This window comes from Cryptotermes secundus, unplaced genomic scaffold (assembly GCF_002891405.2).
Source record: "Cryptotermes secundus unplaced genomic scaffold, Csec_1.0 scaffold1780, whole genome shotgun sequence".
NCBI lineage: Eukaryota > Metazoa > Arthropoda > Insecta > Blattodea > Kalotermitidae > Cryptotermes > Cryptotermes secundus.
The window spans coordinates 3,754-15,696 of NW_019739256.1; the positions used below are offsets into that span (position 1 = coordinate 3,754).

General features: G+C 37.2%; 1 protein-coding gene across 2 annotated transcripts in view; it reads right to left on the reverse strand.

Moving 5' to 3' along the window:
- LOC111871915 (cytochrome P450 9e2) overlaps positions 1–11,943 on the reverse strand; it is a 63,976-nt gene that overhangs the window by 3,747 nt on the left and 48,286 nt on the right. Inside the window, exons 3-5 of one of the 2 annotated variants that reach the window (XM_023865319.2) lie at positions 8,829–8,990; positions 7,043–7,227; positions 5,077–5,254 (exon numbers count right to left, since the gene is read on the reverse strand). In XM_023865319.2, the coding sequence (XP_023721087.1) occupies positions 5,077–5,254; positions 7,043–7,227; positions 8,829–8,990 (525 nt within the window). Of the gene's footprint in view, positions 1–5,076; positions 5,255–7,042; positions 7,249–8,828; positions 8,991–11,943 lie in introns of both variants that reach the window. The other variant, XM_023865318.2, reaches the window with a different exon arrangement.

The window sequence follows — 11,943 nt, forward strand, 5'->3', positions numbered from 1 at the left end:
TCCGCTATAATTCTCATCATCCCAATTGCATCCCTGGTTCCTTTTCCTCTTCAAACTGATCTTCTCCAAGTAGGTCCTCTATTTTCCTTTCAATTCTTCTTTTAAGTATCTTTGCTACTATCTTTGCTGTATGTGCAATAAGACTTATTGTGCGATGGTCGCTGCATTTTGTAGCTTTTGTCTTTTTCTTTAAGGCAATCATTGTAACTTCTGTAAAGTCCTTGGGCCACTCTCCACTTTCATATATGGTGTTCATTAGTTTTGTCAGTGTTTTCAAACCACCTTCTCCCAGTAACTTGAGCACATCTCTAGGTACATCATCATCTCCTGTAGCTTTTCCTTTCCTCATTTCCTTGATAGCTTATTCCACCTCACTTTGTAAAACATATGGTCCTTTCTCGTCTGTATCTACTTCTTCTTCCGGTTCAGCTTCTAAGGTTTCTGGCCGATTAGGCTGATCATATAGTTCTGTAATATAATTTTCCCAAATTTTCAGCACTTTCCTCTGATCTACTATTCTATTCCCCTGGGAGTCTTCGATGAAAATATTTTGAATCCCATGATTCTCTTTCCATCCTAGTTCTTTTGTCTTCATGTACATCAAATTATAACGTCATGTTCTTTGAAATTCTATAATCTCATTATATATCTTCTCAAGTTCTTCATTTTTGGCCCTGTCCGTGGCTCTTTTCAATTCATTCCTCAGTCTCCTGTATTTCCTCCTGCCTTCTTCATTGTTGACATTCTTCCATTTCCTTCGCTCCTCCATTTTACTCATCATCTCCTGTGTAACCCATGGTTTTCTTGCTATCTTCTCAACTTTACCTACCAAATCACTGATAGTATCTAACATGCATTCTTTTATATCGTTCCACTGCGCTTCAGCATTTCCGCTTTCACCTTCAATTGCACCGAGTTTCTCTTCTAGAGTCTCTTGCATGCTTTGTCTTTGAGCATATAGCTTCTCCAAATCCCATCTAGGTCTGCGCTTTTGAAATATTATAATTTTTTCAACCTGGTTCCGATCTTGGCAACCAGTAAGTTGTGGTCAGAGTCAATATCTGCCCCAGGCAGCGTCTTCACATCCTCCACACTGTTTCTGAATCAATGTTTCACAAGGATGTAGTCCAGCTGATGCCTCTTCCAATCCCCAGGTGCCTTCCATGTGTAAATTCTTCTCTTTGGCTTCTTGAACCAAGTGTTGGTAACAATCAATCCATTTCGTTCACAAAAGTCAATAAGCATTTGACCCCTGTGATTCCGTCTTCCTAGTCCATGTGATCCAACAATATTCTGATATGGTTCATCTCCAACAATGCTGTTCCAGTCTCCCAATATGATGCTGTTTGTGTCTCCTCTTCCATCTTCCTGAAGAATTTCTTCAATTGTGTCATACACTTTTTCCACTTCATCATCTTCATACTCTGATGTTGGCATGTACACTTGTATAATCAGTATATCTACCGGTTCCGCCTTTAACTTCAGAGCAATAATTCTGTCATTACAAGCAATCTTCTTAACAACACTCCTCACTACACTTTTATGCACCACTATTGCCACACCTCTTTCAGCCCGTTCACCTCCGGAATAATACACTGTATAATCACCGCTTCTTATTTCACCTTGTCCTTTCCACTGCATTTCGCTGACACCTAGAACAGACACCTCATTCATAATTTTAATTTATTTAAAATCCTTTATATTTAATCACTCTTTCTATTCTTTTGGGGATTTTGTGTGTTTTTTTTTTTAATTTTTAATATGTTTGAGTGTCTCATAAAACCAAGTATATGTTGCTGTCTCGTCACCAAAATGCAGGGCAAAATCATGACATAGCGTAAGGAAACCGATGTTTTGAAAATGTGGCACAGTTCAGATATTTGGGAACAACGATAATAAATCAAAACTCGATTCAGGAGGAAATTAAGAGGCGAGTGAAGTCAGGTAATGTTTGCTACCATTCAGTCCAGAACTTTCTGTCTTCTCATCTGCTGTCCAAAAGCATAAAAATTAGAATATACAAAACTATAATTTTGCCTGTGGTTATGTATATAGGTGTGAAACTTGGTCTCTGACATTAAGGAAGGAACAGAGACTGAAGGTGTTTGAGGACAGGGTGAGAATATTTGGACCGCAGAGGGATGAAGCAACAGGAGGTTGCAGAAAACTGCATGATGAGCTTCATAAATTATAGTCTTCTCCAAGTATAATTAGAATGATCAAGTCAAGGAGGATGAGGTGGGCAGGGCATGTAGCACGAATGGGGCAGAACAGGAATGCATATAGGATATTGCTGGGAAAGTCAGAAGGAAAGAGACCACTGGGAAGATCAAGGAGTATGTGGGTGAACAATATTCAAATGGATCTTAGAGTGATATGATGGAATGGTATGGATTGGATTGATGTTGCTCAGGATAGGGACAAGTGGAGGGCTCTTGTGAACACAGTAATGAACTTTCGGGTTCCATAAAATGCTGGGAAATTTTTGAGTAGCTACAGAAATGGCGGGTCCTCCAGAAGGGCTCAGTTCCATGAGTAAGTAAGTAAGTTGAGTATCTCTTTGTCTGTTGAAATGATAAAGATCTTGTTTTCACTTAATTTTTATAACTTTGGATACAGTGCTTATTCTTGTAATAGAAATTTTGTATGCAGATTTGTTGTGTTGTATCTCATTTTTACAGTTGTACAGTTGTACAGTTGTACGATATGATGTGTACACAATTTGTGTATGTAGCTAAGAATTATAATATTGTTGACTTGTATATGATAAAACTTGACTTGTTCTATCGCCAAATATGGATTTCTGGAACAAATAAAGATATGAATATGACTCATCACAGCACCGTAATTATGTCACTGTCAGCTATTGAGATAAATTCAATACTAATGCATTCCGGGATTTGGTGCTGCCCTTATCTTCAGGCCGATAAAGTAAAATAAAAAGTAAAGCTATCCCTGTACCAGGCCGTGAAGGCCCATAGGGTTGTGAGACGTTGAGGGTTCGACATTATCTACACAATCGGCTCAGCCTTACGCGCCGGCTGTGCTTTACTCCCCAGGAAAATTATTTAATTAATTCCTGGTACTCATTTCTGTTAGAGGCTGAGTGAACCCCAGGGCCATAGTGCGGCTGGAAGGACCAGGTCAATTGAAAAATATCGAATGACCTCATCGGGACTTGAACCCGCGACCTTCCAGCTTGTAGCATAGTGCCTTAACCACTACGCTAAGTTCAGAATGAAGGGAAGTTCTTCCCTTTGCTCACAGATCACAGGAGGTGTTGAAAATGCTATCCCTCTACATGCAGACATTCCTTGTATCGTCAGAAGAGATTCTGAGTTACCCCTTGAAGCTGTTCCGTAGGAATATTTGCAATTTTCCTATAAATATTTTGTTTTCGTTCCTCTTCCGTTTGGGAGATACTATTGTAAACTTTGCCCTTCAAACAATCCCAGAAGAAAAAAACCGCATTGTTTAAGATCACATGAATTTGCTAGCCAAATATCACTGCTGATAATTCTGCCCCGAAGACATCAGACACACATGCAGTATGAGCAGTAGCTGAATCTTGCTGAAACCATCCATAGAGTCTTCTCTTCTTCTGGAAGGAACTGCCTGAGAATGGCATGTACATATACTGTATTTCACAATTAATTTTATCGTTAAAGAAACACAGATCCAACAGTCCTTCTTGCACCTACAGCACACTAGACACCAATTTTCACTGGATGGAACAGGACTTGGTGGGTTAGATGTGGATTGTGTAAACATCAGTAGCGATTATTATGCGTATTTATGTATCTCTGCAAGTGAAAACACGCTTCATCAGGAAAGAAGATGAATTGCAGATCGATGTCACCTTCGATGATAGACTGTAGAAACGAACTTCAAAACTGAACACAGCCAGCTGAATGGCACCATTGCAAAACGTGGATTACTGTTGTTTTATAGAATCTAAGGTTCAGCAATTGTGCTGCCGTCCTTGCACTAGAATTTGATAATCAGGTCTCTTGACCTAGTCTGGCCTCTGAGTCATCTAACTTCTCTTCAGCAGGCACTCAGCGCTTATGCTTTTGTTTCTTTTCTAATAAGAGTCCCGTTGTTCTAAGTTTATTCACCAAATTGTGAATTGTTTGCTGGGAACTTTTTCATCAAGAAATTTACGTCGAAATTTTCGCCGACACTTTCCAGCAGACCCTGTCTTTCAAATACATGTTGCTTTAAAGTACGCCACACCATGACGTAGCACACTGCTCACTGTCGCTAAGAACAAATGGCTAATGGGGCTGAAAACTGCTGCCTACTGCTGACTAATCATAAACAAACTCCCACGTATGAACCGTACTGCTCACCGTGTAACTAAATGACATCGAGCGGTCCACAAGTTAATTACTTCCTTTAACTGCAAAAGGAATAGGCCATCAGGCATGCTGAGTGATCGACATAATTGCCTGCAGGAAGCGACGCTCCGGTCGCTGTGAAGTGCAAAGATGTGAACCGTTCAAAAAAAAAAAACTCTCTGTATATTTGTATGAAAAGTCTGCCATTTTGGAGTATAAATGCTTAGTTAAATTAAACAGAACTAAAACCACAATTAGATTCTTATATATCTTGCTCTTTGTGAGATGCTTGCTGATAAAACAAATTATCACTCTTTGGCTGAAATATAGGTGAGTGTACTCCATCTGTTTGTTTGTAGAGTGACTATTTTTCTCTATCATTTTAAAACTTGGTGTTCACAGCATCAATATTTTCAGTTGCCTTTATCAACACGTTATCAAATTATTTATTCAAGAGCTAGTGTTCACAATGAAGTGATCTGCTTTTTAAAATGTTTATAAAATTCTTTATCGAAGATCTGGTGTTAAAAATATAAAACATTTTAAGGGATTTCTTATTCTTACAGCTTGTAAAATTAGTTTCATCACTGTCCATCCCTTAAAATGAAGTGACGAACCAAACATGAAAACATCCAGTTAACCGCTGAAATTCCAGCCTAATGACACCATTTCACTTCCCTCGCTTAATACGGTTAAAAATCACTACAAATACAATAGAATATATAGCAAGGCTTACTCATTTTCTTATTGACAGCAGAGTTATCTTCATGTAGAGTGCCTTCTTTGGCCTGCATAAGCAGCTGTAACATATCTGGTCTCACAATTCCTTCTCGCTCTCGTGTGGCAATTGTATCAAGTACCAGAGATCTGAAGAACTTTGTGATATGTGCTGGCATCAAACTAATGCGCAGTTTCTGAACAGAAAGCAAACAGCTTTGCAACACTGTAAATAACATTGATGGAATTTTGTTATGTTAAATATTTCGACCACATAAGAATATAAGTTGTCATTACGCTAAAACGAAAACACCATTAAATAAATAATGATGAAAGGAAATAAAAAAGAATTGCTTAGTGGGGGGTGGAGTCCAACTGGGTCCACTTGGCACGGCGGCCACTGATTGGCCTATTGTAGCCTGCCCCGGGTGATTATGATGATGAAGAATTTGGTGGAATGAAGATTGGCAGGAGAAACCGAAGTACTCGGAGAAAACCTGCCCCAGCGCCACCTTGTCCACCACAAATCCCACTTGACCAGACCCGGGATCGAACCGGGGCCTCCGCGGTGGGAAGCCAGCGACTAACCACTTGAGCTATGGCACGGCCCTTTGATGAAAGGAATGTAGTGCATATAAATGGAAGCGGTTTAAGTGTTCGTGGTACCATGGCTCAGTGTTCGGTGTGCCCTAGCGATGGTCAGTTTTCTACGAGTAACAGAAACTTTGGTTTCTGCATTTCACTATATTTATTACAAACGTAAATATTGATATCATAACACAAATATTTAATTTTTATTTTTTATTCATTGCATGTTTCGACTATTATTACTTGGTCATCTTCAGGTGACTCAATACTTAAAAACATCAGTTTATTCAATCTTCAGGCTTATATTCTATTGTACTATATATCTGAATGTGGATATGTGGCCAGTTTTGTTAGTTATTCGTTAATTTGGAGGGCTCTACAGAAGAAAATATATGCTAAACTATAACACTAACTACAGACAACAAGAATCTTAATCACAATAAAGTAACAAGAAACTGCAATAGCAGATATAAGAACAACACACTTTCCAGTTCACCGTTGCACACGCACTAGGATTGTGTCTTCCATTAGTCGTATCCTATCAACGGATCTCCCCACAGAAACTAGACCTTAGTAAATCTGAAGTTCTCAGAAATTAATACATTATTTATGTTACATTTTTAAAGGTACAAGAAATGAACATTTACAAGTGTCAACACCGATTAGATTGATGATAAAGAAAAATGGATAAGTGTCAGCTCTAATTAGATCAATCCTCTACATGTATGTATCAGCTACTGTGAACTGGATAACTGTCTAGTGTCGGTAAAAGAAGAAACTCTGGCGCTACTGTGAACCGGATAACTGTCTACTGTTGGTAACAGAAGAAACTCTGGCACTACTGTGAACCGGATAACTGTCTCCTGTCGGTAACAGAAAAACTCTGGCACTACTGTGAACCAGATAACTGTCTACTGTTGGTAACAGAAGAAACTCTGGCACTACTGTGACACCACACATAGGAGACCCATGAATCAACCTCTCCCTCACACACACATACTAACATTTCCCTTTACATATTACACTTCCTTCTGTAATGAGTGCGGGGTGGCCTTATAATTCTAATTACCCTTATTTAGTGTTCTTCATTCAGTAACCATTCTACCACATACATTTGAATTTAAATAAAAATTTCACACTGTTTGGCAATAACAGGATAAACTGTCGATAAATTACATCCCCACTGAATGCCTTAGCGATAGATTGGTGAGTTTACCTAGCTCACTGCGGTTAAATTTAGTAGCGCTGCTATTTAGTATGGATGGGAGTAAAACGGAATGGTGATCATACAATCATATGATCGTAGGCTTGATGAATACATGACACCTACATTATCTTACCTTCATGTTTTCACAGGTTCAAAGAGGGAAAAACGCAGTGATTATAACTGTACTAACCTGTATCAGTTTGGGCACTGCCATATAAGCCAACCATTTGATGGCACGAAAACCGCCCAAATATGTTAGATCTTGTCCCATCATATAAAACTCATTTGTTGGCTGTTTTAAAGAGTCAACACCAATTCCAAAAGCTGCTGTAGCAATCACGTCATTAGTGTATCTTGTGTAGAAGTCCTTCATCTCTACAATCAGCAAATCACCTTCTATGCAGACAGAAATACATCACCAGTAGTGCATATGTCATCAAAGCATGATCCTCTTTTTGTGTGTCTCATTAGTTTCGAGGTTCATACACTGAAGATACAAAACTATTGTTACACAGCTAATCTAAAGACATCACACAGCACAGAGTCAGAAATTACTTTCATGTTAATTTTGTTGTGCATTAACCATATCAAAAAACATTACAAATATAATTTGTGACCTTAATGACATCTATATTTATGTCAAATGCCAATACAAAATCTGAAGAATTCAATTTAGTTTTCAAATTAAATATGGCCCAAATTAAGTTTGACTGTTAACCTTTGGTATAGGTCTCCACATACTATATTTCATAGATACATGAAGATGAAATATTAAGATGCATAAAGGGACAGTTGGATAGCCATTACCTCCCAGTTATGTATTCCATCCATGCAGCAGCAGCAGCAGTAGTAGTATTTAAACGTTCACAGTGTGCTCACAAAATAAAAATACAAAGTTTGGGAGCAAAGAGACAGTGAGTGGTTTATTGAATTATCAAAACAGAGCTGTATAGGTTGTACAAATAAAAAGGCTGTTGCACTGATGAGCTAGCATCCAGCTATGGTTCCTTCGTCCGCACGTACTGTTTCGTTCTTAAAATGGTAAAAATGCCTTCAGATGTTCCAGAGTATGTAGTAACCAAAGATATTTCAATTCTGTACATTCAGGTTCTGTAAATCACTCTGATAGTGAATTCCTAAGATAATTAGATTCAAATGGGCTCTGATGATGGTGTATGACACTCGGGATTGCTGGGTTTTTGGACTTTGTCCATCATATGATTTTCTTAGAAACACTAAAGACTTACTGAGTAACTGATGTTAGCTCTTTATAACGGAGTCAACAGTTCATGTGCCTCCCACCCCCTCACCTGAGGATGAAAAAGAGATCCACTTTCCCAAACATCATACTCTTCAGAATACCACTATCTGACAGCCATATGATCCATGAAGGCATGCCATTTTTTGAGACCAACTGGACTGATGGTAAAACAATTTCACAAATGCAAGCATCTAGCTTATCAGTCCTTTCTAACCAACACACCTGTGATTCTGAATTGCTATATGCAAATGGTCCTGTCTATATTGATAGAAAGAGTAAATGTTTAATCAAATTATAAATATTGAATTCACATCAAAACTTATAAATATGCAACAATTTCTGTACTGCATTTTACACATACACAAATCTTATGTCTTTGAAGCACTGCTTTTTCCCCAGCATTATTTTAAAATTAAGTTTCTAACTCTCAGGGAACAAGCTGTATCTCAGTTATAAAACTGGACTGGTTAATGAAATGTAGGGAAATAATTACTCTCAGTTATGAAACACGAAATACACATTCAGCAGATTGGTGAGTTTTTAATGTTAAAGCAGATGGTACATATAATAACCACTGTCCTATAAAGAGTTAAAGATGAGCATGAGGAGAGTTGATATTGGCCAAATGGTTCAATAGAGATAGATATGCTGAGAGAAATACCCTCATAAAACTATTTTTTCACTTGGAAATAAATTTAGGGGCTATTTAGCTTACCTTTCTCTATCTTGCATTCGTTCTGTTGTGTCTGCTGGTAGCATTGCTCCAGGAAATGTACAAAATTTTGGCAACATTCTGACAGTAAAACAAACATTGTCTTCATCTTGCTGGATGTGAAGGCAGGACTCAACGTGGCTCTCATATCTCTCCATCGCTGGCCTAATGATATATTCAGGCATGTAATAACATATTTTAGGAGTTCAGTCCATTGAAGCCTGAAGAGACAGAAGAGAAAGTTGGGGAGGAGTAGTGAGAGATGCTACATATTAAATGAGGTAAAAAAAATAGTCCTTCTGGTAGAGATAAAGCATTGGGAAATGAAGGAGGTAAAGGGATAGGAAGTGAATGTTGTCTTGAGCACAACAGAAAATTTGAACATGACCTTTACTGCATATGATTGGAATTCTAATACCAACGTTCAAAGGGTTGCTTCTGGGTGAAAGTTTAGTGTTAACAGTGAGGGGTGGGAGATGCATGTGAAGCAAAAGGTAAAACGTTGAATTTGAATAAAACCTCAAACAGTTTTCTTGGAACCAAGGAAAATCATGGAAAAACTTCATCAAGCTGGCCAGTTGGAGGACCTTCCAGATTTAAACTTTGTTTTAGCCAGCAGTCCAACATTTCAATATACGAGCCCTAATGTTAGTCCGTATCTGAGTCATTATTTTATTTTGAAAGCTTTTGCAGATCTGGCGTACAAAGGTTATTTTCTCTGCGCGTTGAATTAGAAACCAACAATTTCAGATGACATATGCAAGCACAGTATTATTCATATTCGTGAGTAATCATGATATTTTAGAAAGATATAGGAAAGAAAGCGTTGCAGAAAAGTAGGTGAAAGTTATGGGATAAGTGAGATACAAATTGTTGTGTGGAAAGAAAGAACATCATCTTGTTAGAAAGTTCCCAGACTTCGCCCTCTCGTCCTTTTAATAAGGGTAGTGTGAAAGTGAAATTAATTTATGTAATATTAAAAATATCACAGAAAAAAATATTTCCATTACAAAGTAAATCAGGTAAAGCTGTTTAGAAAATTATCCCCGTTTGTTCTGAGGATAACAAGAAACACATACATGCATCTGTGGACATAATTCAGAGAAATTTATTATTAAAGCAGGAGGTACGTATGGATACTGCCTTGTCCTGAAGGGTTAACACAATCCATCTACCACTCTTTGTTCTTGCAACAATTTCCATAACAGAGTGGCACTAACTCTTTCACAGCACACCCAGGGGCATATGTATCTATAAGCATCTTACTGCAATGTTACAAATAAAATATTTTATTTATATTTGAAGGGTATCCTGCTCATACGAGTTAGATTTCTTTTGATTTTCTCATTAAAAGCCAGATAGTATCTTCACATTTCCACGACTACCTCCTTACAAATCCTTACCTATCTTTCATCATCATTGTTAACTCCCATTTGATATTATATAGCCTAAGCAGCTGAACCAATGTTGTGAAACCTGAATCTGTAGGGCAAGGATAATCATCTTCAAGGAGTGCATCCTGTTGTGTCAACTTATATTTCTTTATTATTTTTCCCTCTCATCACAACAATTATTAAACTCTCACTCGCAATTACTGTGTATAATGAGTTTATTGGGCTTAATGGTATGGCAGTGTGCTACATGTTTCTGCTTATGAAGAAGTCATCAGGCAGAATGCACTAACAACTGTTCACAAACTACTGAATTGCATTTCATATGAGTTCATGTATTACAATATAACAACTACTGCCAATGTATCTGACTTTACACATAGTTAATATATTCAGTATTTAGTTAAAATTAATACCATTCTTGCAAATATATTAAAATCGGAATAAACGTTTTATATTAAATGGGTTCCTTAGATGTACATAAAGGTGTCTATAACAAAATAAAGCAATATAAAAACAATAAATGTTTTTAAGTTATAAAATACACTCATATGATGAATTAAAATGTTGTTCATTATGTCATGTTTAACTGTCTCATACATAAATACTATTCATGTCGGTGTCCATCACTGTAATTGTGATGCTACAATATGCAATTATCTATGAGTATTGTTTCGGTTGTGGTCCAGTTTGTTTTATTTCTACTCCTATTTAATTTCCTTGTGGAGCAGTCGTATTGTTCAGAACTAGTTGCTGTGATGTTCCATTCTGTTTAGTTCTATGTTTTCTGGTCTGGTTTTCTTTATTTTATAGATTTATCCACCTTTCATGTTTCTGGCTTTGTCATATGTCAGTTGCAATCTGACTTTCAGTATCCACTGTCATCCTTACATTCCATGGCTATATAGCCCAAATACAGAAAGAACCGTAAAATAATGTACTAAAGAAAAAAAACAAGACATCATGACTGAGAATATCACGTGCACACATATACACACACTTGCTCACAAGTTTCGCATTACTTTTCAAAGAAGCAGCTACAGAAATGAGCACATTTCACTCGCATAACCTCAACACACAACTTTAAACATTATGGCACTACTTACTTCCTGTTGCTTTGTATATTGTATTGCTTGTATTGCTTGAATGTGGAGACTCCTGCCTTTGTCAGGGACTGCTTAATATTTATTTCATTACACATTTGTGGGGAAGTTAAGAGTAAATGGAAATAGGGAAATGCTTGCTACCCATTCAGTTTGCAGTCTATCTTACTTTCTGCTACCTATAAATGTACAGACTAAAACATACAGAAGTATAAATTCAATTGTAGTTTTATATGGGTATAAAAATTGGTCTCTCACATTTGTGGAAGAACATAAACTGAGAGTGCCTGAGAATGAGTTGCTGAGGAGAATGATGATGAAATCTCTACCAAATTACTTAAAGCAAGCTCTGTTTACATCAGTTCACCCTTGAATCATCTATGTAATAAATCTTTATCATCAGGTACTTTTCCTCAACGCTTAAAATACGCTATAATGAAACCACTTTTTAAAAAAGGAGAGAGAAAATGCATATCTAATTACAGACCAATATCCATATTGACTTCATTCTCAAAAGTCTTTGAAAAAGTTATGTATAATAGACTACTTGAACACTTAAATTCTAACAACATATTAGTCAAAGAGCAATTTGGATTTAGGAGAGACCTAACAACAGAAAAAGCA